Source organism: Bos mutus, chromosome 25 (genome assembly GCF_027580195.1).
Source record: "Bos mutus isolate GX-2022 chromosome 25, NWIPB_WYAK_1.1, whole genome shotgun sequence".
Lineage (NCBI taxonomy): Eukaryota > Metazoa > Chordata > Mammalia > Artiodactyla > Bovidae > Bos > Bos mutus.
In genome coordinates this window covers 13,859,486-13,886,607 of record NC_091641.1, presented here as the reverse complement: position 1 = coordinate 13,886,607, position 27,122 = coordinate 13,859,486, and the positions used below count along the sequence as shown (strand labels likewise).

Here is a 27,122-nt window from a genome sequence, read left to right as displayed (position 1 = left end):
AGAGCCAATCTGAACATCAGCCATATTTTTCAAGTGGACAGTGGGTAAGGCTAAGGAACAGCAGTGGTTAATGAATGGGGGTGTGTCAGAGGCTGAGAGAGAGCTGAGCTGAGTTCTGAGCAAGTGTGTCCTTAGCCAAGCTTTTGTGCCTTGGGACTTGGGAAGCTGCTGGCAAACAGCCTCCTCCTCAAAGCTGGGAGAGAAAGGAAAGGCCAGTCCTTCAACTGGAAGGAAAAGAAGATGGATGCTTTTGTTCCCATTTTTATTTCCTTTATTGTTCTTATTCGCTGAATTAGAATTGGGAGAGAAAATTCAGTAGTTGGATCAGTACTTTGGAAATCTGTTGGCATTCAAAAGTTCTTTTCTTTAATGAGGCATGGAGGATAGAATCCAATTGACTAATTGCAGGGTTCCATGCCTGTAGGACTATCTGTTTGAGTGACTCCTGGAGGAAAAATAATCCCAGCAATGTTTAAGTGTCTGTGTTCTGAAAGAACCCACCCCTGCACGCCATGCCCCCTCCAAGGCTCATTGACCCTTTTCTCCAGACCTCATGCGGACTGGCCTGGAAATCATTTCACTGCAGGCTGGGGGTAGCCGCTGCCAGCGAAGTGCCCTGCTTTCCCAGAAAACCTGCTCCAACCCCTGCCTACTTGCTCAGCAAATCCTCATTCCAGGCAGCTGATCTTGGATGTCCCCTCATCGTGTAAACAGAAACCAACTGGGAAACTATATTCTGGAAGAAAATATATTCCTCAACCGAAAAGGAAGATAAAAACTCGAACACATTCAGTAATGTAACCATGATGGCACATGGGCTTTCCTACATCCCAAGTCTCTGGGGCTCCCTTCCTATTCTTTTTATAAAGCCTTGCTTTAAGGTGTAGGAATAAATGTCACCCCAATAGCCCTTAGCTCTCTGGTTTTCTCTATGGATTCCTAGGGGAGGAGAGGCCATCTGGCAGAGGGGATAAATGAACCAAGCTGGTCCAGGTAACTCCTTGTTGCGTTACCTACTGAACCAACCCAGGATCTACTCAGACTTCTTGTTACATAAGATAATAAACTTCTCCTATTATTTAAGCTAGGGATCCCCAACCTCTGGGATCTAATACCTGATGATCTGAGGTGAAGCTGATGTAATAATAATAGAAATAAAGTGTACAACAAATGTAATGCACTTGAATCATCCAGAAACCATCCCATCCACAGAAAAATTGTCTTCCATAAAACTGGCCCCTGGTGCAAAAAAGGCTGGGGACCACTGATTTAAGCCACCTTTGGCTGCAATTTCTATTACAGCTGAAACTTCCTAAGGATGGAAAGAGGAAATTTGTTATAGATATTGTTCAGAGAGGCTGGAGCAGGTAGTGAGAGCCAAGAGATGGCCTCAAGGGGCCTTCATCAGGGCAGTGCTGCTCAAAACATGGTTCGAGGACCTGCAGCATCAGAATAACCTGGGCGTTTGTTAGGAATGCAAATTAAAGGGCTTCACCCCAAGATGCACCAAATCAGAGTCTCTGGAGGTGAGGCTGGGAATCTGTATTTTACCCCTCCAGTAATTCTGATGCAACTATATTTGGAGAAGGGCTTCCCTGGTGGCTCAGATGGTAAAGAATCTGCCTGCAATGCTGGAGACCCGCATTCCATCCCAGGAAGGGAAAGATCCCCTGGAGAAAGGAATGGCAACCCACTCCACTATTCTTGCCCTGAGAATCCTACCAAGAGAGAAGCCTGGCAGGCTACAATCCATGGAGTCACAAAGAATTGGACACGACTGAGCAACTGGGCTGGGAATCTGTTTTTTAAGAAATTCTCCCTCCAGTAATTTTGATGCAACTGTATTTAGAAAAAACACTGACCTAGGAGACTTCCCTGGTGGCTCAGACAGTAAAGCGTCTGTCTACAATGCGGGAGACCTGGGTTCCATCCCTGGGTGGGGAAGATCCAGTGGAGAAGGAAATGGCAATCCACTCCAGTACTATTGCCTGGAAAATCCCATGGACAGAGGAGACTGGTAGGCTACAGTCCATGGGGTCGCAAAGAGTCGGACACGACTGAGCGACTTCACTTCACTTCAGGAGACTCCTACAACTGGGAGTGTGATTGGTCCAACAGAGGAAGTGTTGTGCCTCTTGCTCATGGCTGACCTCCCTGAAGCTGTTTTAATCCTCTAGACCTCAGTTTCCTTTTCTGACACAACAATGTGAGATTCAAATGAAGAGCCAGATGTAAAAATGGTTTGAAAGAACTAAAATCTTGACCCCCTAGGAGAGGCCCTGAGCTGACTGTCATACCAGGAGACACGGATTCCAAGGCTGCAGACAGACGTGTTGGCCCAGGCTGGACTCCGCCTCCGCAGCCTGTGAGCTTATTTAGACAGAGCGTGTCTTCATCCGTGTCTCCAGGTGTCCAGAGGAAGACCTGACGCGTGGAGGGTGGAGAGTTACGCCATTCTTAATCGAACTCAATCGCCCCTGTTTTGAATTTCCTTTTTCGGATTGCTGCTTGAGTCAGTCGGGAAAGACTGGAAACCCAGGTTCCGTCTCTGCGGTTAGAGGAGGGCCAGCCCCTGTCGCAGTGCTGCCCTTCCTCTCCTACAACCTCAGTGACCTCAGCCTCCTCCCTCAGGAAAGGATGCTCAGGTTTTCCATTGAGGTGACCCGGTCCTCCCGGATTCGGATTTCCCCGGCCTCCGACGCCCAAGGATGTGCAGGACCCGTTGCCCTGGAAACGTACGAACGATTAAGTCGTAAGCCCTCTCTCTCAAGTTTCTAGGTGTCGACTGGGATGCGGGAGCCACCCTCCCCGCCAACAAGAAGGCCCGGCTTAGAGGTGGTGGCCGCGCGCGCGCCCGTTGCGCGGAGCGAGTGGTAGCGGGTGGAGAGGGCGAGCCCGCTGACCAGACGGCCAATCAGAGCCGGGAAGGCCAGCGGTTTGGCACCTGATGGCTACTCAGGCGCGGGCTGAAAGCTCTGTCTGCCCTGAGATTGGTCGAACTTCCTGCCAATCGGGGGCGGGCGCTAGCGGGATTCGGCCAATAGCGTGAGGCAGCCGGGTCAGACCAGTGGCCCTGTGGTCCCCACAGTGGTCGGCTAGCCGGTCGGCGCTGAGGGAGTCACCGCCCTAGAGCCTGCGCGCACTGCGCTCTCGGCCCCTCCGGCCCCGCCTGTCGGCCGCGCCGCGTCATGCCAGGATCTGCTGGGTGCTAGTGCCCGGGCTGCCGCCCTCCCGCCCGCCCGCCCGCCCAAAGCCGCGCCCACTGCCCAGAGCCAGAGGGATGGTGGTAGTCACGGGGCGGGAGCCAGACAGCCGTCGCCCGGACGGTGCCATGTCCAGCTCCGACGCCGAAGACGACTTTCTGGAGCCGGCCACCCCGACGGCCACGCAGGCGGGGCACTCACTGCCTCTGCTGCCGCAGGAGGTACCTGGACCCGGGGAGGGGTTGGGGGCGCGGGAAGGGCCGCAGAACGAGGAGCCAGTGTCCGGCAGAGCTGACATTGGGATGTGAGCGGCGCGGAGGTGGAGGGTGGGGTTCGGGCCGAGGGCAGCGCCAGTCCTCTTTGCTCCCCTACCACCCCGCTCCCACCACCCACCGATCCCCCCCACCCCTTGTCAAACACACCAGGTGTGTCTTCCCTGTCCCAGGAGGCACCTGGCCCTCCCATCCGCCTCCTTCCAGGATTCACTGCCTCCTGGGTTGGTACTTCCATCCCTTTGTCCCACCCTTATCTACTGGAGGAGGGAGGGTAGCCATGGGAAGGGACCCTTGGAGCTCCAAGAGATGATAGTGTTTTCTAGAGAATCCAAGAGGACGCCTGGGTAGTTGTGCAGACCCAGTCTCCAGCTGCCCAGAGAGTGGGGTCAGGGGCAGCGTGCAGATGTAAAGCAGGCCAGTTCATAGCTGTAGCCTTACCCACCCGACAGCTCCATGGCCCTCCCTCCTAGATGCTGTGCTGTGACGCACCGTGGCTTCCACTGGTCTCACTGAACGCATGTGACACTATCTTGTGAACACCTGAAATGACCCTTGGGAGGAAAGAAGGTGGGGCCCTGCTGGACGCTGAAAACAGAGGCTAGGAGATAGGGGCTAAGGTAGTGGCAGACCTGGACGCATGTGACAGGTAGCATTCTAGATGAAGGGACTCAACCCCAGAAGGGCAAGGTGGGCCTGGGTGAGGCTCTTGGGAAGTTTCAGTGTCGTCTTGGGGTTAGGAGGCTGTGGTCTAAACATCATGGGACACTTGTGAAATGGGCAAAACTCCAGGAGGACTTTTGTAATTGAAGAAAGAAATGAGCCACTGGAGACACGGGGTGCCATTTGTGTGTGTGTGTGTGTGCGCGTGCTGTTACTGGGAAACAGTCTGTTTTGAGAGAAAAAGCATAGGACCTGGAGATTATAGGCCAGCACTCCAGTGCCAGCTCTTTCACAGATTAGATGGCTCCATGTAAGTAATGTAAAATATTGCATGGCTTCATGTGAGTAATGTAAAGTATTATTATCCCCCAATAATATTTGAGTCCTTGATGTGCACATAGAATAGTTTTAGTGGAGCTAGCTGTTGAATAAGCAGCAGGCATTTCCTATGTCCTCTGGGTACAGACGAGTAACGTCACCTACATTCACAGAACTGTAAATGCTTGTCTGTCTGATTCATCATTCATTTGATGCTTATTTGAGGTTTTACTATGAGCCAGGCATACTGCACAAGACCCTGGACCACTTTGATGTACTGTGTTTCTTCCTCCTTTTATTTCACAAAGGATTTGAATGTTGGGAGAAAGGACTATCTAGATAAACACACACAGACTTTCACAGAGCCCGAGCGATGTCGTAATATTGAAGTATGCAGTGAGATACAATTTTAGTTAATCTGGAGGAGGTTTGTGGGAAAATTAGAGAGAATTGGCCTGCTTTATTTCAAAGCCACAAGTAGTGAAGAGATTAGGAGGGGGGAAAAAAAAACCCTGAGCATATTAGGGAGAACCTAGAGTTTCTCAGGGCAAATGTTGGTTCCCTTATTCCCTGCCCTTGACTCCAGAACTGTAACTGGACTGGGGACTAATCTCACTGCACAGATTAAGGAGGGAAGCAGAGAGGTACAGAGGATGAGGAGTCTATGCCTGGCGTTATTCAACAAGCATCTGTGAGCCTTGCTCTGGGTGGCCTCAGAATAGGTGAACAAGATGCTGTCCCTGCCCTGGGAAAACTTGGGCAGTAATACAGAACCACCAACAGCACAAAGCACCTATTGTGCAAGGCACTATTATAGAGGAGAATGTGGGTATAGTGAAGGCACAATGGTGGGAGTGTTTAGTTAAACCTATCTTGGGGCAGGCAAGGGACGACAGAGTAGAATTGCTCACGCAGGACTTCCCTGGTTATCCAGTGGTTAAGACTCAGTGCTCCTAAGGCATGGGTTAGATGCCTGGTCAGGGAACTAGACCCACATGCTGTGACTAAGACGCCTGAGCAGCCAAATAAATAAATATTTGAAAGAAAGTAAAAGAAAAATATTTCTCACAGAGCAGGGGATCTTGAATAGAAGCTCTTTAAATGAATGGATGCTGCTAACCCATAGGGTGCCTTAGTGTGAATTAGCACAAGGGCGCACAGCTGGGCTAGCGGAGCCTGCTCACCCGGGTGCCCTTGCGCAGCGAACAGCGCACACTGCCGTATGGGGCAGTTGCATTTGCTGAATGGACAGAAAGAGTGACAGGAGCACTGGGGACATGAGCAAAGGCACAAAGATGGGAAGTTCAGAAAGCGGAAGGAGGACAGCGAAGGCTTTGAACTCTGGAGCAGAGGTAGGAGGACTGCAGGGAAGAGACCCGATTTAAGAGCTGTGGAAGGAGGAGGGAGAGGACTTGGTAACGGATGAGGGGGTGGGGGGAAGGGAGAGAAGCGGTCAGAACGACTCCGGGCTTTCGGGCAGCCCGGGCTGCCTCCCCAGCTGCTGGACTGAAAGCGCTGGTGATTCCTCCCCAGTTCCCTGAGGTCGTCCCCCTTAACATCGGAGGGGCTCACTTCACTACACGCCTGTCCACCCTGCGGCGCTACGAGGACACCATGCTGGCGGCCATGTTCAGCGGGCGACACTACATCCCCACCGACGCCGAGGGCCGCTACTTCATCGACCGCGACGGCGCGCACTTCGGGTACGTCCTTCGCTTTGCCGTCACCTGCGCGGTCCTGGTGAGTGAGTGGCCTGGGCTGGGACCCAGGACCGTGATACCTTCCATAACACCTGGAAGAGGAGATAACCTGCTGGTGGGATTTAATAAATGTGCACTTTGAACTGGATCGGACTTCTTAGTTTTTTTCCCAGAGGAGGCAAGGACAGCCCCAGACATCCCAGGTAACACACATTGGGTAGGTGTGATGAAACCGCTTCTCTGCTATGCAAAGACTGGAAAGTGGAATTCCACCAGCGTCAGCATCACCACTAGGGAGGAACATGGTGTGTGGCGGTGGTTCCCAGACTTCTTTGAATAGTTAAACAAACAGGGAGTTCCCTGGTGGTTTAGTGGTTAGGACTCCATGCTCTCCCTGGCAAGGGCCTGCATTCAGTCCCTGGTTGGGGAACTAAAGATCCCACAAGCTTCACAGTGCAGTGATAAATAAATAAAAATAAAACAGGTAAGAGGAGGACCAACATAGGGTTGCCATCCTATAGTATTGCCAAGTCTTAAAAAAAAAACCTTCAGTTATTACTGTCATTTTAACAGTAAAACATGGGAAGACATAATCTCAAAAAAAAAAAGTCTTTCCCAGAAATAACTTCTGACAACTTTACACACAAGTTAAAGACTCTGTGTTTCCGTTTCCTTGTTTGTGAAATGAGAAATAATTATAGCTGCTTTGCAGGCCTGTCATGTGGATTAAATAGAGTCTTGGTGTGACCTTTGGCCAGGTCCTTTGAGTATATGGCTGAAGCTCTTTGCCCCATCCATCTAACTTTGGAGATCACTGGAGAACTAGCGTGGTCCTTGACCTTGAACAAAAGGAAACCCTCCACTGCTACATCTCTGTGCCGACCTCCAAGTAGGCTTGCCCACACCGGGAGGAGGGTCATTTTTCATCCTCAGAAAGGAGCCTCTGGTCAAATAATTTGCTTTGAAGCATCTGGATTTCCCCATTGGGCTGTCAGCTGCCTCCAATGCTGAGAAAACAAAGTGTCACATCTCTCTGCAGAGCTATAAAAAGATTTTTGTTTGCAGGCTGTTTGGGGGAGGAAAGTGCTGGCCCCAGCTGGCATCTTCCACAATACTCCTCTCTGGACCTGGCCCCGGGGTTATGGTTTTCAGAGCTCACTGAGGTTTGCCCTCGGGCCTAAAGGACTAATTTTGGAAGGGGTGATGGGGAGCGGGCACTAGGTTTGGCCCTGGGCTGCTGTGCCCATGCTCAGGTGGCCACAGCTGGAGAGTGGCAGGGCCAGGCAAGGGTGTGGCAGAAAACAGGATATTGTGGCATTCATCCTCAGACTACTGGACTCCAGTGGCCTGTGGTTCACCAGCAGCCTGTGAAGTTGTGGAAAGATTCAGATGAAAGAGTTTAGGGCTTTTCTCCATGGGTGAGCACACGTGCCCCCAGCACTCCCTGTGGAGGCTGCTTGGGCCTCCCCTTAGGCTGGTTTCCAGTTGGGCTCAGTACGTAGCTCTTTGGACTAAAGTCTGGACCATTGTTGGTGTGAGCTTGGAGTCACCTGTGTCTGCATCTGGGCCTCCGGCTAGCCATGGCTCCTTTAGTAAGAGGGTTCCTTAAGCTCTCTGAGCCCCAGTTTTTCCTCATTTATAAAATGGGTGCAAGAGAGCACTTACACCGTGTCATTGAAGGGATTATATGGGATAACACCTGAATAGTGGCTGACAGATTATTGCTTAGTGAGTTCTGGCTGGTGTTGCATCATGGTCATAAACCAAACTATTGAGGTAACAGCTTGATGTTGGGGTTTACTCATACACCCTCACAGAAGAGCCTTTCCACACCTGCCAGTGATAGGTCCAATGACTCTTAGCACTGCAGAATCTAAAGAGAGAACTGAAAGAGCTGAATTTTTATTTTAAGAAAATACAGTGTGTCATTTTTATTCACTCCCAAAACCAGTTCAGGTGTCAGGGCTAGGCAGTCATCTTCTGTGTATAGCATAATACTGATGGCAGGGGTGGGTGGGGGTGCAGAACTCGTCCATGTGGCTAGTGGGAATGAAGTGCTACAACCACTTTGTCAAACAGGCATTTATGACCAAAAAGTTCTCCTGCTGACATTCACTTAAGAGGGATTGGTCCCCAAGTCCACAAAAAGTTTACAGGGAATATTTATCACAGCTCTACTTTAAGAGACCCCAAACCAGAAACAACTAAAATGTCCATCAGTAGGAGAATGGATAAATAGTCTATAGCACACCCATATAACGGTGTGATACTTAGCAATAAAAGAAAGAAAAACAGCAAAGGAAGGGAAATCCTGTGCACACAACATAGGAAATCAATCTCAAAAACACTAGGTTGAAGGGAAGGAGCCAGGCACAAAGAGGACATACTGTATGATTCCACTTACATGAATTTCAAGAAGAGGCAAAAGTACTCTTTGTTGATAGAAGTTAGACCGTTTGCCTCTCTAGTGATTGGCTGGGAAGAGGCCCAAGGAAACTTTAAGGAGATGGGAATGTTCTGTATCTTGATGTAGGTGGTGGTGGTTATGGGTATATTCATAGGTGATATTAACTATACCCAATTAAAATATATAAAGAGATTAAATATATATTTTCATTTTTCCTATATGTACTTAATAATTATATTAATAATGATACTGATAACAACCACTAACACTTATTGAGGGCTTACTCTGTGCCAGATGTCTTTCTTTCTTGGCCACACCATGTGGCATGTGGGATCTTACTTCCCCGACCAGGAATTGAACCCATGGCCCCTGCATTGGGAGCATGGAGTCTTAACCACTGGAAGTCATTGTGCTAGGTATTTTCTAAGCACTTTTTATATGTTAACTTATTTAATCCCCTCATAACATGATGGGGTAGTTTTCTGACTTTCTCCCCCATTTTACGGAGTAGAAAATCAAGGCACAGAGAGATTAAATTCTCTTACCTGAGGTTACACAGTGGGCCACCTGGGTCCAGAGCCTGTGCTCTAAACCTCTGGGAGGCCCTGTTCGGGCCCATCAGCTCCCCCTCACCCGCCCTCTTTCCTTCCTGCTCAGCGATGTGCTGAACTTCCTGCGCTCGGGGGACCTGCCACCCCGGGAGCGCGTGCGGGCCGTGTACAAGGAGGCCCAGTACTACGCCATCGGGCCCCTCCTGGAGCAGCTGGAGAACATGCAGCCACTGAAGGGGGAAAAGGTGCGCCAGGCATTCCTGGGGCTCATGCCCTACTACAAAGGTGAGGGGGCCACGACCCGGGGCAGTTGAGATGCGAGGAGGGAGGGTTGCGAGGCATCGGTCAGTGTCGGGGTCTCCACCAGGAGAGGGGGGATCACGGCTTCCTACACACCTGTCATACTTGGGATGGGAGTGAGTCCCGCTTCCCTTCCTGCCATCCTCTCAGTCACAGGGGGAGACTCAGGTGAAATAGGGCCCACCTTGCCTGCAGCGTCATCAAATTGTATTTCAGAAAGAGACCCTCATCCTGTCCCATTGGTTTCCTTTGGCCCTGCAGAACCACCCACCATCCCTGGTGAAGTTTGTGCCCCTCATGGGCCCACAGAGTGCCCTCCCTGGGGGTCTGTCTCTCCCTCCAGACATCACTGGGGTGGTCTCTCTCTGCTCCCTACCCTACCTCCCAGCCTCGTCCAGTGATGGGCTCTGTGTTCACCTGCCGTAGACCACTTGGAGCGGATCGTGGAGATTGCCCGGTTGCGTGCTGTCCAGCGGAAGGCCCGCTTTGCCAAGCTCAAGGTCTGTGTCTTCAAGGAGGAGATGCCCATCACCCCCTACGAGTGCCCGCTGCTCAACTCGCTGCGCTTCGAGCGGAGCGAGAGTGACGGGCAGCTCTTTGAGCACCACTGCGAAGTGGACGTGTCTTTCGGGCCCTGGGAGGCCGTGGCTGATGTTTACGACCTGCTGCACTGCCTGGTCACGGACCTGTCGGCCCAGGGCCTCACCGTGGACCACCAGTGTATCGGGGTGTGTGACAAGCACCTCATCAACCACTACTACTGCAAGCGCCCCATCTATGAGTTCAAGATCACGTGGTGGTGAGTAGCACTGGCGGGAGCAGAGTCCCGTCAGGGAGGGTAGCCGGTCCCCTTGCTGGCTCTGGGAGTGAGGTCCCCGGAGGGGCTCCTGGCTGCCCCAGCACCTCCTGATGTGAGGACGGGTCCTGAGGCTCGGCTTCAGGGGGACGGAGGGGCAGCCCTGGTCTCCCCGGCTATACCTCGGGGCCAGACTCGAGGCTGGTGGCCCCCGGGGGACCTCGGGCGGTCTCTGCCCGAGGCTGATGGGGTCCAGTTAGCGAGGGCTTGACCGGCAAGTCCAGAGAGGTTTTGTCATTTTCTTGACCTTGCAAGAGAGTTTGTGCCCTTTTAGAGCCACGTTGCCAAGCTGATGTAGGCGTAACCACTCTTCCACTCTTGTGCGCACTGTCTCAGTATGAACCTAGAACACAGTGGGGGGACTTTGCCCGCGGGCCCCCCAACAGCCCCTGGCTGAAGAGGGAGCATCTTGTTTCCTTCTTCCCCCAGCGACAGCCCCACGCTTCATTTTAGGATGTGGAAAGAGTCTTTTCCTCCAAGACATACTCTTCACCACCTTTTGGAGATGTTACCCTAGTTGCCAAAGCCATGCACCAGATTGGCCTTAGAAAAGCACAATGTTTACAGCCCTGCCTCAGGGCCTGGGCTTCTCCTCCTTTCCACCAACCTGCCTTGCTTGAAGGGTGATTGCCTCCCAGGGCTGGAGTGTACATTTCAGGGACTCCTTCTGAAGTCAGTCAAGCAGGCAGGATGCCTAGATCTTCTTTGAGATGTAACATCCTTTCTAGAGGCTCAGAATCCCTGCTTGGCCGCTATTCCATGTGTTAGGATCCAGTTTACGGTGAACCTCCCTGTACGGGGAACCCCTGTTGCTTTTTCCCATCAGTGTTCTCCTTCCAGGAGATTGTCTGTCTTGGGGAAGGGAAGAAAGGGCTGGGGGAGAGGCGCAGCTGTCCCTGGAGCTGAGGGATGACAAGCAGGAAGCCAGTTTGGAGAGAAAAAGATCCAGCAGCTTCTGCTCCACTGTGTTTCCTTCTTGCTACAAGTGCAGCCTGGGCCACCAGTCGGGGGTGGGTCTGTGGCCCCAGGAAATACTCTGCGGCCCCAGTCTTTGGAGCAGGGCATTCCCACACCACGTGTAGGGGTGCTCCCTGCAGTCACGATTGAACTTAACTGCTCCCGAGTGCTCTTATAAGATTTTTTTCCTATGAGCCTCATCGGTCTCATTCTTCCAGGAGGAGACTGGTGAGGAGGGGGCGGGAGCTGAGGAGAAGCAGGCCAGACCTTGGCTGAATTCCCTCATGGGGAAGTGACCCCTTGGCCCCTGTGTGAGAAGATTCCAGGGCATGGGCTCCCACTCATACATTGTATTCTTGTGTGCGTGGAGCAGGCGTCCAGGCCAACATCTGAGGGGATGGTCCAGTCAGTGCTTCAGGTTCCGAGATAACGCATCCTGTTCTTGTTCTCATCTACAAATGGATTGTCACTTTTCTGGAGCTGACATCCCTGTTTGGACCCCAATAGCATGGCCCTTACCTTGTTCTCACAGGAAAGTCTCTGATTTAAGTTGCCCAGACTGGCCAGTAGCTTGAACTGTAAAAATTTGTTTTCAGACAGACAGGGAGGCAGACTCTTGAGGAGGGAGCTGGTGTGAGGAGAGAGCAGACAGTGAAGCCCAGAGCTTTCAGTAATTGCACCTCGGCCCCTTCTCTCTCCCTCCTCAGTGCAGAGCATCACAGCACTCAGTTATTTAGAGTCCACACACTAAAGACAGGGAGCGACTGGTTCACGCAAATGCAGGTTTGCTCAAAATTGGGCCCTTAAGACTTGCCAGGGGCTCCAAGGGCGCTGAGTAAGAACACTGGCCCTGTGCCTCTTGCTGGAAACACCCCTGTTTCTCTGCTCCCCGAGTTTTCCTTGTGGTGGTGTGCTCCGTGCCTCTGTGGGGAGACAAGGCTGCAGGCCGGTAGACCAGGCTGGGCAGAGACACCAGCAGCCAGCTTAGAGCTCTTTCCACATGGAGTAAGAGAATTTGATGACCACGCTGGGCCATCCTCTTATGAGCCAAGGCCAGGCTGCAAAGTGCTCTTGGACGTGGGGGTTTGTGGCAGTGGCCTTCAAATGAAGGTCATCTCTGAGGAAGTGACCTCTCCCAGTTGGGTTCCCTTTTCAGCTGTCAGTGGCCAGACCCAGAGCATACGAAGGGCTGGGTCAGGAAGAAGGGTTCCACAGGACAACTGCTTCCCAGAATGAAAGGAAGTCCATGTTCATGGAATTCTTGTGTGTAACGTCAGTTGGTCAAATCAAAGGACTTGCCTTAGAAGCTTCCCTTATGTTTGACTTTGGGCACCTTTTCTCCCAGGAGCTCTGCTCAGTGGTTGGGACGGTGCAGGTTTTAGGAGATAGGACTGCATGGTGCAATGCTGGCTGCAATTTAGTAAGAATGAAAAACTTAATGGCAACTCAGTTTGCAAAGACTGAAACACAACGAGAGAGACACAACAACACAGCGAGACCCATCCCACCATCCCAAGTGGGGGGAATTCTTTGGGTAATGCTCTAAATCGAAGAAATAAAGGGATCGTCACCATCCTTATTCAACTTCTGGTAAGCTCACCAGGCTGTCCAGTGCTTATCATGCGGAAGGCAGTCAACTGTGCTCTGCAATTTTCTGTCTTTCTCCCCGGGATTTGGGACATTCTGGGAGCTGTCTGGAGTCTTGTGCCTCCAGCTGCTCAGGTGGTGTCATCTTCCTGTTCTGGGTCACTCATTGGAGGACTGGGAAATTGACAACCGCAAGCCACAGCGTTGGGTGAGCCTCAGGGTGTCATCTTGGTCTCAGCTGGATCCTCTAATGGTTAAGACAGATAACAACAACAGAACAGAAACTACTCACACCCAGCATTTTGATCCCAGTTGGGATTTCAGATATCTTCCTTCTGCATACCTTCTGTCCATAATTGATTGTACTGTAAGTGATTAAGCTCTCTCAGGTACCATTTTGCCGTGGTTCTTTCAAGAAGGTGGTGCCTGCCTCATGATGCTTATTACAAGGGAGGGTTTATTCATCAGAAGCCAGAGTTGTGGGAGCAGGGGTGGGAGAGGCACTTTTTGGAATTTTGGAAGAATCATACGTGTATACATATATGTTAACTGGGGGAAGGGTGGGCTGGCTGAGGGGTCGGGGAGATGGGAACGGAGACTGAGAGGAGCAGGCAGCTGCCTCTGGGTGTGGGAGGTCATAGGTCCATCTTCTTCCTTCTGTAGTGTTGGGTTTGTGTATACCGTATAATGCTACCTGTGTTCCTTCATTTTCCTGTCTGTGAGCACTTTGATCCACAGAGCCTCGGTACCCTCACCTAGCATTAAAGTCAAGAACTAGAACCTGGGTGTCGTGCCTTTCTTATTTAGAGATGTATTCTCATCCCTTCTTCGCCTTCCAGGCTGCCAGCAAATGTGTTGTTTTCTGCTTAAAACGTGGTATGTTTGGTGTTGCCGTGCTAAATCAAGCAGACCCTTCCCTGAGACATGCAGCTGAACTTCCACCCAGACTTGAAGTTAAAGGGGGATGGGCCCCCCTGGAGGTCCCTCTGCAGTTACCCTCACCTGGTCTCTGTCCCGGTAGGCATACCCACCTGTGCCCCTGGATTTCTGGGGTTTTTATGCAGTACTGACCATTTGTTCACGACCCTCAACTTCCTCCCTTGACCATTCTATCTTTTTAGGAAGCGGGTTCACCTGATCCTTCACTGAGGACCCAGAATGCCCATTGCTGAAAGCCCTGTACCTCTTTTCTCCTGTCCTGGGCCTGCACCCCCAAGACACACTCCAGTGCCTCGGTGGGGGTCACAAGGAGGCACCAGCATGAGTAGCCTCTGGCCCTAGTCCCTACATCTTCATGATGCTGGAGTTGGTTGAGGCCGGCGATCCTTCCAGGTATGAGAGTTGCACTATAATAAACAGATTCAAGGTCCAGAGGCACCTTGTGAAAGAACCCCTACAGGGAGTGTCTGCAGCAGTCTGGAGCGGTTAAGGTGAAACTGGCAACTTGGTTCGCACAATGAGGGTGGGTCCGGTTTTTCAAACACTTTGGCTTCAGAAGAGGCTCTGTTACATGTACAAGACCCCAAGAGGCCAGCAGAGGAATCCGGCTCTGGTTGCAGCTGAGAGAAGCCACTGCAAACTGCAGGCAGGTACCAACGTGCAGCAGTGCTTAGTTGCTTTGCTCAGTTGTAGCCCGCCAGGCTCCTCTGTGCATGGGACTCTCCAGGCAAGAATACTGGAGTGGGTTGCCATGACCTTCTCCAGGGGATCTTCCTGACCCAGGGATTGAACTCATGTCTCTCTTGCATTGGCAGGTGGGTTCTTTACCACTGAGCCACTTGTGCAGCAGAGGCCAGCCAAAACCCAGAGCTTCCCAGAGTGGACACGAAAAGGGACAATATTCTCTTACAATGGCTGATGGGCATGCCAGGGGAGGAAGCTGAACTCCTGCTCACCTCTTTGCCATCCATGTGCCTTCACGTCCCACCCATTCAAAATGGAAAATAACAAAGACTTCTTGGACCTTACATCTGACATATCAATCTATAAGGTCTCCGTCCCTGAATTGAATTTGGAGTCATTTGTATCAGTCAGGAGAAAAAAAAAGTACACAGTAATTTGAATAATTTATATCTTGAATATAAATAGTTACTAATTATGATTGGAGGAATGAAGGATTGGCTAATAAAGAGTAGGGATAACTATAAAGAATATAGGAATAGCCAAGAAGCAGCCACTAAGACTTAGATAGAGGGTCTAAGGATGAATACCCCCTCCCCCAAGAGCTGATATCCAGACCTTTTTGGACAAGGCATGGCCAGGTTCATTGAATGACAGAGAAGTCATGGGGGTGCCGTGCTGGTGAAACTTGCTGGAAATCTACCCTCTGAGGTGCTGGAAGAATCTGTTCCTTAGGAGGTGTCTTGCCAGAGGCTCTCTACTACAAAACCACCCCTGGAGGTGCTGGGGAAAGCTCTTGGTGACTGCAGACCACCTTGTATGGCAGGAGCTGGGTGCTGGAGAAGCTATATGAGCTGTGAGCAAGCACACCAGAACCAGAAAGGAAACGTCTCCCCGCCTGCAGTGTCTCGCTTATACGTGGAATCTAAAGTATGGTACAAATGAACCTATTTACAGGACAGAAGCAGACTCACAGACACAGATCAGACTTGTGGTTGCTGGGGGTAGGAGTCGGGGAGGGAGAGAGGTGGACTGGGAATTTAGGCTTTGTAGATGCAAACGACTAAATTTAGAATGGATAAACAACAGGTCCTACTGTGTAGCACAGGGAACTATATAATTATTGTAGAAAATAATGGCTCAGTGTTAAGTCAAAATTCTTGTCTTAGACACACATTATTAAAATTTGAAATGGAACAGTTTGAACACCTAACTAAATCATTATAGGGATTTCCCTGGTGGTCGAGTGGTTAAGACTCCACACTCCAAGTAGAGGGGGCCCAGGTTCGAGCCCTGCTCAGGGAACTATTTATTATTAGATCCCACAGGCCACAATTGAGAGTTTGCATGCTGCAATTAAAGAACCCACGTGCCGTGATGAAGACAGAAGGTCTTGCACGTCACAGCTAAGACCCGGTGCAGCCAAATAAATACATTTTTAAAATAAATAATTATACCCATGGGTTATAACCCATTGAATAAAATAAGAATCCATGAATTCATATTGACACAAATGAATAAGTAATGGCATAAAAGAGATAGAAAGGAAAGTTCTTAATTAGCATAAAATGTCAGCTAATATAGAAAGAATGATGGCATTAGAAAACCCCCATTAAAAAAACTCCATTTTGTAAACATCATAATTAGAACTGAATCATCATCAATCATCAGTGGACTCTAAAATAAGTTTTTAAGAAAAACAGGATCTTTACATAGTCTCAAAGTATTTTCCTATAAATTACTAAATAATTATAAAGTAAAAATAGTGACTTCACAGTGGAAACACCTGAAGGACTCCACTTTCATCATTAATCAATGTCGTTAGCTGAAATGGGACAAACAGACATCATGTACATCACCTATCTTAGTGTCTGCGGAAGAACACAACATTATGTGATTCTTCTGCACCGCCCCCCGCAAAATGAACAGCATGAATCTAATCATGAGAAAAAAAAATCAGAGAAACCCAAAGTGAAGGACATGTTTTAGAATGACCATCGTATACTTTTGGGCTTCCCTTATGCTCAGCTGGTAAAATAATCCTCCTGCAATGTGGGAGACCTGGGTTCAATCCCTGGGTTGGGAAGATCCCCTGGAGAAGGGAGAGGCTACCCATGCTAGTATTCTGGCCTGGAGAATTCCATGGACTGTATAGTCCATGGGGTCGCAGAGAGTTGGCTACAACTGAGCGACTTTCACTTCACGTATACTTTACAAAAATGTCAAGATTATGGAAGACAAATTTAAATGGAAGAACCATTCCAGATTAAAGACTACTAAAGAGACATGACAATTAAGTGATCCTGGGTTAGACTTGGGACCAGGGAAACAATAACTGTAAGAGACATTTTTGGCACAATTGATGAAAATTGAATAAGGATTATAGATTAAATTAGAGGATTTTATCAATGTTAATTTTCTTGATTTTGATAATTTTGCTTTGGTTTTTCTCAGAGATTATTCTTAGGAAACACACACTGAAATATGTAGGTGTTTGCAACTTAGTCTTAAGTTCTTCAGGAAAAAAGGGAGAGAAAGAGAGCACAAATGATAAAGAAAATTGGACAAATCTACAAATTCTAGAAACAAAAAACTCCATGTAAGATTAATTCAAAGAGACCCACAGAAAACATTATAATCAAAGTGTAGCAAGCCAAAGAAGAATCTTGAAAGCATGGAGAGAAGGGGATTGGTCACTAGTAGACCTGCTGTATAAGAAATGCTAGAAGGACTTCTTCAAACCGAAGAAAAGAGGACACTAGAAGTCATATGAGGAAGTAAACAATACCAATAAAGATGAAAACCTAGGTAAATGTAAAGGTCAATGTCATCGTACTAAACGTTTATAACTCCTCTCTTTTCTTTTATGGGCTTCCCTGGTGGCTCAGTGGCAAAGAATCCACCTGCCAATGGAGGAGATTCGGAGAAGATCCCCTGGAGAAGGAAATGGCAACCCACTCCAGTATTCTTGCATGGGAAATTCCAGGGACAGAGGAGCCTGGTGGGCTGCAGGCCATAGGTTTCCAAAAGAGACAGACATGATTTAGCGACTAAACAACAACTTCCCTATTTGATTTTAAAGTCATGTGCATAAAACACTAATTATAAACCTGTGCTGATAGGCAAACAATTTATAGAGATGAAATCTGACAATAACAGGATAAAATGAGGAGGACATAGTTGTTTTGGAAGCACAGTACATACTATTTTCAATAAAGTTGGTATTATTCAAACTAAGTTGTTACAAGTTCAAAATGTTAATTGTAATCACAAAAGTAACCATGAAGAAAATAACTAAAAATTTACAGAAAATGAAAATAGTAGACTACAGAAAAACATTTAAATACCCCAAAAATGCAGTAATGAAAGATTGAGGGGAAAAAACATAATAGATTTAGAAAACAAGTAGCAAAATGGCAGATGTAAGTCATTATTTAGCAGCAATTACTTCAAATTTAAGTAGATTAAACTTTCCACTTTAAAGCCAAAGATTGGCAGAATGTATTTCCTAAAAAGTTCCATCTATCTGCTGTCTGTAAGAAACTTACCTTAAAGACACAAAGAGATTGGAAGTAAAAGGATGGAAAAATATATTCCATGAAAACAGTAACCAAAGGAGAATTGAGGTGGTTATATTATTAAACAGAATAGATTTTACATTTAAAAGGTTATGAGATAAGTACATTAGAAACTCCCCACAGCTACAGAAAAGCCCACGCAGCAAGGAAGACCCAGCACAGCCAAAAATAAATAAAATTATATATAAAAAAAAAAGATCTCAAATACACCTTAAGTTAAATTTGCTCAGTCATGTCCAGCTCTTTGCAACTCCATGGACTGTAGCTGCCAGGCTCCCCTTCCATGGAATTCTCGAGGCCAGAATACTGGAGTGGGCAGCTGTTCTCTTCTCCAGGGGATCTTCCCTACCCAGGTATCGAACCTAGGTCTCCCACATTGCAGGCATATTCTTTACCATCTGAGCCACCAGGGAAGCCCCCAAACACCTTAAAGGAACTAGAAAAATGAAGAGCAAATTGAGCCAAAGCTAGCAGAAGACAGAATGTAAAGATTAGAGTAGCAATAAATGGAATGGAGACTAGGATAACAAGAGAATATAGAAAATCAACAAAACCAAGTTTTTTTTCTTTAAGATCAGAATTAACAAGTCTTGAGCTAGATTGGTTACAAAAAAGAGAAAACTCAATTTGCTAAAATCAGAAAGAACAGGGGTCATTACTATTTACATAAATGAAAAAATTTATGAGAATTCTGTGAATATTTGTGCACCAACAAATTCAATAATTAAATGAGCTAATTCCTAGAAACATAAATCCTACCAACTCTGAATCACAAAGAAATAGAAAATCTGAAAATATTTGTAACTAGTAAGGAGATTGAATCCATAGTCAAAACCCTCCCAACAAATAGAAGCCCTAGACTTTATGGCTTTGCTAGTGAATTCTACCAAAAGTTTAAAGAAGAACTAATATCAGTCCTTCTTAAAGTCTTCAAAAAAAAAAAAAAAATTGAAAGTGGAGAGAATGCTTTCTAACTTATTCATTGAAGCCAGCATTGCCCTAATACTGAGTCAGATAAAGACAATACAAGGAAACTATACAGACCAATACTCCTTAAGAACACTAATATAATAATTCTCAACAAAATACTAGCGAATTCAGCAGCATATAAAAAAAGTTACATACTGTGATCAAGTAAACTATATTCGTGGAATATACAAGGATGGTTCAACATATAAAAACTCATCAAATGGTATTCACTATATTGAATCACCGACTCGATGGCATCACTGACTCGATGGACATGAGTTTGAGCAAGCTCCGGGAGTTGGTGATGGACAGGGAAGCCTGGCGTGCTGCAGTCCAAGGGGTCACAGAGTCAGACACAACTGAGTGACTAAACTGAACTGATACTGAAAAAACTACCCAGGCTTCTCATTTGATGCAGAAAAAGCTTGTGACACAATTCAATACCCTTTCATAATAAAAACACTCAAAAAACTAGGAATATAAATATAAGAAAGCCACATATAAAAACCACATAGCTAACACTATACATAATGATGAAAGGTTAAAAGCTTATCTGCTAAAATAAGAAACTAGATTAAGGATGCCTGTTTTTGCCAGTTCTATTCAATAGTATTGGAAGTTCTAGTTAGAGCAACTGGGCGACAGAAAGAAAAGGCACCCAAACTGGAAAGGAAGGAGTCTTTGAAGATGATGTGATCTTATAGTAGAAAACCCTAAGGACTCCACACACATGCACACACACACACACACACACAAATCTGTTAGAACCAATAGATGAATCAAGCAAAAATAGTAGTACAGAATCAATACACTGAAATCAATTGCATTTCTAATACTGAACAAAGGGGAAAGTAGGGAAAGAATTCCATTTAAAATAACATCAAAAAGAATAAAATACTTAGGAATTAATTTAATCAAGGAGGCGAAAGACTGAAAATGGCAAAACCATTGATGAAAGAATGAAGGCATAAATAAATTGAAAGACATATCATGTAAATTGGTTTGTTGTTGAATCTTAGGAGTACTCTATATATTCTGGATAACAATCCCTTATCACAGGTAGGGATTTGCAAAACCTTTTTCCTATTCTGTGAGTTGACTTTATAGTCTATTATATTGACTGTTACCTTGGATGCACAAAAGTTTTAAATTTTGTGCTAATATGTCTATTTTTTCTTTTATTACCTGTGCCTTTGGTGTATATCTGAGAAATTATCGCCAAATCCAGTGTAATGAAGCTTTTATCCCCTGTGTTTTCTTCTAAATTTTCTTACATTTAGGTCTTTGATCCATTTTGAGTTAATTTTTTGTATACAGTGTTAGGTAGGGGTCCAACTTCATTCATATTATGTCTATTTTACAATAAAAATTACATTAAAAATTAATATACTTTGATGATAAGAAACACCCAGTAAACTAGGAATAACAAGAAACATCTCAGCATGATAAAGGCCACGTATGAAAAACCCACATCAGACCATGGTGAAAGACTGAGTTTTTCCACTGAGGCTGGAAACAAGGCAAGGATGCGTACTTTAACCACTTCTATTAGTATGTTTTCATTTCTCTTAGGTAGATTCATCTTATCTAACCTTTCTGCAGAATTTAACTGATCAGTCCCTTGGCTTTCTTTCTCCTCTTAGCCTCCACGTTACTCCTCTTTTCTAGTTTTCTTCTTGTTGCTTTTTTTTTTTCTTCTTTGCTGGCTCTTTTCCTTTTGACCCACTCCAGGATTTACTCTTACCCTCTTTTCAGTTTTCCCAATGGGACTGATTTTTATAAGTTAGTATACAAAAACAGGGCTTCCCTAGTAGCTCAGACAGTAAAGCATCTGCCTGCAATGCAAGAGACCCAGTTTCAATCCCTGGGTCGGGAAGATCCCCTGGAGAAGGAAATGGCAACCCACTCCAGTATCCTTGCCTGTAAAATCCCATGGACAGAAGAGCCTGGTGGGCTGTACAGTCCATGGGGTCACAAAGAGTGGGATACAACTGAGCGACTAACACATACACACACACAGACAGGCAAAAACAAAGCATACATTGAAATAAAGAATAAAGCAATGAATATCCATGTACCTGTCATCCAACTCAAGAGCTAAAACATTGCTTCCTCAGTTAACTATACCTTTGTTGCCTTTTCCAATAGTCTCCACCACCACCATCCCTTCTCCCAGGGGGGAATGTGGTAGTTTTGTGCTGCTGCTGCTAAGTCACGTCATTCGTGTCCGGCTCTGTGCGACCCCGTAGACTGCAGCCCACCAGGCTCCCCCGTCCCTGGGATTCTCCAGGCAAGAACACTGGAGTGGGTTGCCATTTCCTTCTCCAATGCATGAAAGTGAAAAGTGAAAGTGAAGTCGCTCAGTCGTGTCCGACTCTAGCGACCCCATGGACTGCAGCCTACCAGGCTCCTCCGTCCATGGGATCTTCCGGGCGAGAGTACTGGAGTGGGTTGCCATTGCCTGTTCTGAGTTTTGTGCTAGTTTGTTCCATTAATGGCCTCAACGATTAAGACCTAGTGTCCTTTTTGCTAGTCCCCTCCCACACTGACTTTGGGGTTAGCCCCTTACTTGCTTTGCCCATTACCATTTGATCTCTTCTCCTTCCTCCCTTCAATTCACTCTGCTACAGCTACTCAAGTTGGTGTCAGGAGGGCCTTTGCACTTGCTGTTCCCTGTGCCTAAAACATTCTTGCCCAAATACTTGCATAGTACTGAGTTAGCCAAAAAGTTTGTTCAGGTTTTTCTGTATGATGTTACAACCTAAATGAACTTTTTGGCCAACGCAATGGTATAGCTAGCTCCCTCACCCTTTGCTCTAGTCACCTTCTCAGCCAGGGCTTTCTTGTTCACCCTAAAATTTTCCTCCATAGCAATGGCCACTATCCTACTGTACTATTGTAAATTATTTATTAATGGCCCCTGCACCTCTCCCCTAGAATGTAAGCTTCTCAGCATAGGTACTTTTTAAAATTTTAAATAGTCTGCTATCCTCAGCAGAGCACACTTTAGGTGTGGTAGGGGAGGGAAAATAATTTTCTCTCTGCTTTTCTGAGTTGTTGGTTGAAATCCTTATAAAATAAAAGTGACAAGAGAAAAACAAATTTATTAACATGTATCCTTAACATGTACACAGGAGTTAACCAGGGAAAAGGCTTAGAATGCCAATCTAAATATTTTCCAGTAAAGACAAAAGAGGAAAGATGTTGGGGGGGGCGCGAGGGGAGGGTGGAGACCACTTATGGAGGAGACTAGGGGAAGAAACAGAGAAGGCGATGGCACCCCACTCCAGTACTTTTGCCTGGAAAATCCCATGGATGGAGGAGCCTGGTAGGCTGCAGTCCATGGGGTCGCTAAGAGTCGGACACGACTGAGCGACTTCACTTTCACTTTTCACTTTCATGCATTGGAGAAGGAAATGGCAACCCACTCCAGTGTTCTTGCCTGGAGAATCCCAGGGACGGGGGAGCCTGGTGGGCTGCAGTCTATGGGGTCGCACAGTCAGACACGACTGAAGTGACTTAGCAGCAGCAGCAGGGGAAGAAAAACAGGCTTAAAAGTCTGTTCAACTAATACAATTATGTAAAGTTTAAAAATAAAATAAAATTTAAAACAAACAAACAAAAGTCTGTTCAACAGTTTAAGCCAGTCTCCATTGATGAGTCTCCAGTGATGTATTAGAGTTGTCCTCTGTTAGGTACAGAGAGGGAGACACTTTTATAAATGGCCATTTCCTTCATAAATGTACGTTTCCCTTAAGAAAGGTTAACTTCTAGTTTGTTTTCAGGGCTTCTGTGTCTCTTTCTCAGAATAATCCTTATGCCAAAGAAGCATATTTTGGGGTGGCATATTCTACTACCCTCCAGCATTTAGGAGTAATCTGAGGAAGAACCAATCTCCGTTTTATAAATAATGAGCAAAGACTGGGAAATTAGGCAACCTGTCCGAGATCACTGAGGCAGCATTTGGCAAACCTGGGATTCTAATCCAGATCTCCCTCCCAGACACCTTACTGCATTTTCTCTTTTTTCTTTCCCTTTTTTTTTTTTTCCCAGTCGTGGCTGCACTTTGTGCCATAGATGGCATCCAGAATACTAGGCAGCTGCTGTCTCCAACATTCCTGAAATGGGAATCACGGAGAACTGGATTCCATTTATGACTCGACCACTGATAGCGAGACACTGGCTAACTTTTTAACTCCTGGAGCTCAGTTACGCTCGGCTGTAAAACTGGTTTCTGTATCAACCACTCTCTTTAAGGTCTTTTAACTCAAGAACTTTAAAAATCCTAAGATCCGGGTGAAGCTGTGGGATTCATGAGTTTCTCAGGCAGCCTCATTTCCTGCGGTCTGGAACCATCTACCGGCCCAAACACTGCTCTCCGAGAGCCTTGGCAGCCGCCGCCTCCCATTCCAAGCAAGAATGGGAGGAGCCATGTCAGACGGGCAGCGTCGTCCTCCGCCTACTCCTAGAAAAAGACAAGGAAACATCGGCTTCTCCGCCGGCTCCCGAACGCTCCAGATCAGCGCCCCGGGATCAGGGTCGAAGCCGTCTCCATCTCCGCGCCTTTAGGCTTTGCGGCTGCAGGTATTCACGCCATCTCCACCCAGGGCGGATTCCTACGGAAACCCGCATCCTCTCGGTTAGCGCCGACGCCCCGGAAGTGACGTGCGGGCGTGCATGCGTGGCGTGCGTTCGCGGCGCCGGGGGCGGGGCTACGAGAGGGAGGGCCGGCGTGAGGGCGGGTTGTGGACAAGTACCGGCCACCTCCTCTAGCGACGCGCGGAGAGCGGCTGACCTGACGTCGGTGGAGCCGGAGGTGAGGTACGGGGCAGACTGGTTGGGGGCGAGGGCGGCGCGGTTCTTGGCTCGGGGCGGCGTGGCGGCGGCGCCGTCCCGGCGTGGGGGTGCTGGGTCATTGGTCTGGGCTGTCCACCCGGCTGGGGCCATCTAGCTCCGGTGTCTCCTGCCGCCCTCCGTCTCAGCCGCGGGGCCGGCGGCGGGGCCCTGGCCGGTCCCAGGTAGTCGTCGGCCCCCTTCATCCTCTGCCATGCTCGAACTGCCCGTTTTGGGCGCTCGTCGCCAAGTTCTTTGCAGCCCGGCCCAACTCCGACGGGCAGACGCGCGTCTGGTTTCCTGGCCGCGTTCTGCCACAGTCCACTCCTCGCGGGATGGCTGCCCTCCGGCCAGCTCCCTCCTCACTGTCCAGTCGCCGGAGTGCCGAGGGACACCTGTGGTGGTGGCCGGCTGGGTCGTGCCCTGGGCCCCTGGGGGATCCCGTCGCAGCCCGGCCTGTCAGGGGCGCCAGGTACTTCAGGGAGCCTCGTCGGTATTGGAAAGGTCCCGGAGGGAAAGGTCCCAGAGCTGGGAGAATGCTTCTAGCGCGGGGACTGAAGACTGGTCCTAACTTTGGCCCGGTGGTTGAGGGCGAAGTTGTGGGCCTGGGTGTTTAGGAGGAGAAGTCCCTGCTTCCGAACTGTCTGGGAGGAGATGCCCATCACGGAAGTTTAGTTGGCAGGGGGGAAGAGAGTAGGTCAGAGCCCTGGTGATGTCTCAGCGCCAGTGACCAAGCCCTGTGGTTGAGAAATGTGTCAGTGGGCGCTGGGCCTCGCCTTGCCGTGAGATTGATTAGGTGTCAGGAACATTTGTCAGGATGAGTTTACAGCATCACCTGGGAAGTAATTTTTTGGATCTGGAGAGTTTTGTGTTTTGTGTGTAAAAATAGTTGTACTTTTTTTTTTCTGTAAATCTAAAACGGCAAAGCAAACCCCCAAAAGTCTTATTAAAGTTACTAATTAAAATAGTTGTACCAAGAAAGCTTTCCAGAGATCCCCAAAGATTTTGATTTAATCCATTTAATGATAAATAACGATAATTTTAAGAGTTATTGGTTCTTAGGTGAAAGATTAAGAAGTATTCAGGATTTGAACATGTATGGACCTCCCAAGCAATCATTTTCTTCTCTCTAGAAGTTAGCTACTTCAGGAGAGGGGGACAGCGGAGATACAGTGTGGTGAGCAGAGTGAGCTAAGAGTAGGGGCGGGGTGGGGTGGGGACCATACCCCAGGTGCCCCGAGGGACTGCAGGGTGTGGGGGGAGGTACCTGGGAATATTTTTGGAAATGTCCTGAAGAATGAGTACTATTCAGACTGACAAGGTGGAGTGAGAATTTTAGGGGTCGTGGGAATGTGGGGGTGGGGCAGCTAAAGGAGGAGAGGAGAGTAACTCCCCAGGAGGTGGTTTTTAAAAGGGAAAAAAATGCAGAGAGAGGGGCAGAGATGCAGGAGTTTCTTGGGCCTTTTCTCTGACGGTGACAGAACCAGGGAAGGATTTTGAGGTGGGTTATTTTATTTGCCTGGTTAACATGGAATTTTTATGTCAGTCTTAACAGGCTGATCAGGATCGTGCTTGATTCTGGGCTAGCTTGTGTTTTGAGTGTTTGAATGGAATTGTCTGTTCATTTACTAATTGTTTGAGTGTGTCTGACCTTGCTTATTTGTACACTTCTATAAACAGGAATTCTGCTTTTATCTCTTTGCATCTCAATCCAAGTCAGGCATTCACTGAGTGTTCCTGGAGGACTTGAGACATCATGGATTTCTGATGTTGATTTTCAGTGAAAAACAATTAATCGGTATTTATTTAGATAGCTACAAATAGAAGGACTAAGATCTTGTTTTTATTTACTTTTGGCAGTCTTTGGCTAGAAACGGAATTTCTGTCTTGACAATGCAAGTTTCACTTTTGGCACATGTGTTTATATTGGTTGCAAAGTAGGCATCTCCAGCAGAGATGACCCATGCCTAAAATATTGGAGATGTCTGTGTAACATACTTGTCTGTTCTGTGACTTAGAATAGAAATGCTATTAAGTGGCTTCTTAACCCAGCGCTGACCCTAAAAAAAAGTTTCACAACAGAGGCCAGGCATTTTGAAAGTCATGTTAAATGTTCATTTTTGTCCTAAAGAATTGTGGAAACATTATGTATATTGTTTGTTTGACTGAAATGCCTTGAAATAATCTAAACTGTTGTTGAGTAAACACTTAGGAAAAACAATAATAGTTGACTCATCTTTTTCCCACATACTATTATGTAGCTCTTATTTTATCTGTTTGTTATTTGGATAAAGCTCCTAACATGCCTTAAGAAAATGCTGTACTTTATGGTGCTGCTTTCAAGTTACCCCATGAGATTCCTGTTGTTGCTGAAGTTACTATCGGTGGGATAGGAAGCGTAATTTTTATTATGTAGTAAAATATTTTTTTTACATCTCTGGTAGCATAGCTTACTTGTTTATGGTCACTAGGTGGGTGAAGGACTATAATTATAATCAATTAATTAGATAAATTTATAGTTAGAAGTTATGATCAGAATGTTAAGTATGAGTGCATGATAGAGTAAAATTTTACCCACTAAGAGAGTCTTAAGCTTTTTGTTTTCTTCAAATGACAGCAATGAGATTTCTGAAATCCCTGAAGCATGAATGCAGCAAGAGCATTTATGGCTCTAAATTCCATGCTGTTTCACAGTACAGAATGGTTGGCAGCATCCCCTGTGCTAGGCAGAGGGCAACCCGAAGGAGCTGGATAGAAATTTTATAAATCATTTTTGAAGCTAGTTGGTTCAGTTCTCATTCGGAGTAAATATGCAAATACACCTGCATTTGTGGTGATTTCATCTGTATTTTAAAAATGACTTTTGGGGGATTTTTACAGGGGATATATTTGCAAATTTCTGTGTGCACCCCAGTTAAAAATACATAATGAAAGTGTCCTATTTTGATAGTTCCTCTGTTGTTAGACTTTCCTAATTTTAAATATAACGTTGGTTACAACACTTGGTTTTGTTCTTTGGGAGCTCAAGAAAGATAATGCCTCTAGAAACTGAGCTCATAAATGTTTATTAGTAGAAGAAAATATCTTCTTGTGCTCTACTGTTGTTTTTTTTTTTAAGTGGGGCATATCATTTGCTTGTATCACACCTTGTTCCCAAAAGGATTCATAATGATTTGCAAAGATACGTACAACTAACTGTTGGAAACAGAAAAAGGTGATGAATTCAGGACTGTGGGAGGAAAATGAAGGTGGAAACAGAATTGAGATCTGTACACAAAGTACTTGGACTGAAGTCTTAAGTATTTGTT

General features: G+C 47.1%; 1 protein-coding gene across 11 annotated transcripts in view; it reads left to right on the top strand.

Moving 5' to 3' along the window:
• Positions 1–3,058: 3,058 nt before the first annotated feature.
• The window catches only part of RABGEF1 (RAB guanine nucleotide exchange factor 1), a 70,556-nt gene continuing 46,492 nt past the window's right edge, over positions 3,059–27,122 (top strand). The window contains exons 1-6 of one of the 11 annotated variants that reach the window (XR_011462671.1): positions 3,059–3,424; positions 5,990–6,159; positions 9,221–9,399; positions 9,841–10,213; positions 13,654–13,831; positions 13,936–22,121. Coding sequence is in view for 3 of the 11 variants with exons in the window: in XM_070362902.1 (XP_070219003.1) it covers positions 3,281–3,424; positions 5,990–6,159; positions 9,221–9,399; positions 9,841–10,213; positions 13,936–13,963 (894 nt within the window). In the remaining 8 variants the exon portion in view is untranslated. Of the gene's footprint in view, positions 3,425–5,989; positions 6,160–9,220; positions 9,400–9,840; positions 10,214–13,653; positions 13,832–13,935; positions 22,122–23,454; positions 23,566–23,660; positions 23,803–24,265; positions 24,287–27,122 lie in introns of those variants that run through there. The other 10 variants (XM_070362902.1, XR_011462670.1, XM_070362894.1 and 7 more) reach the window with 10 other exon arrangements.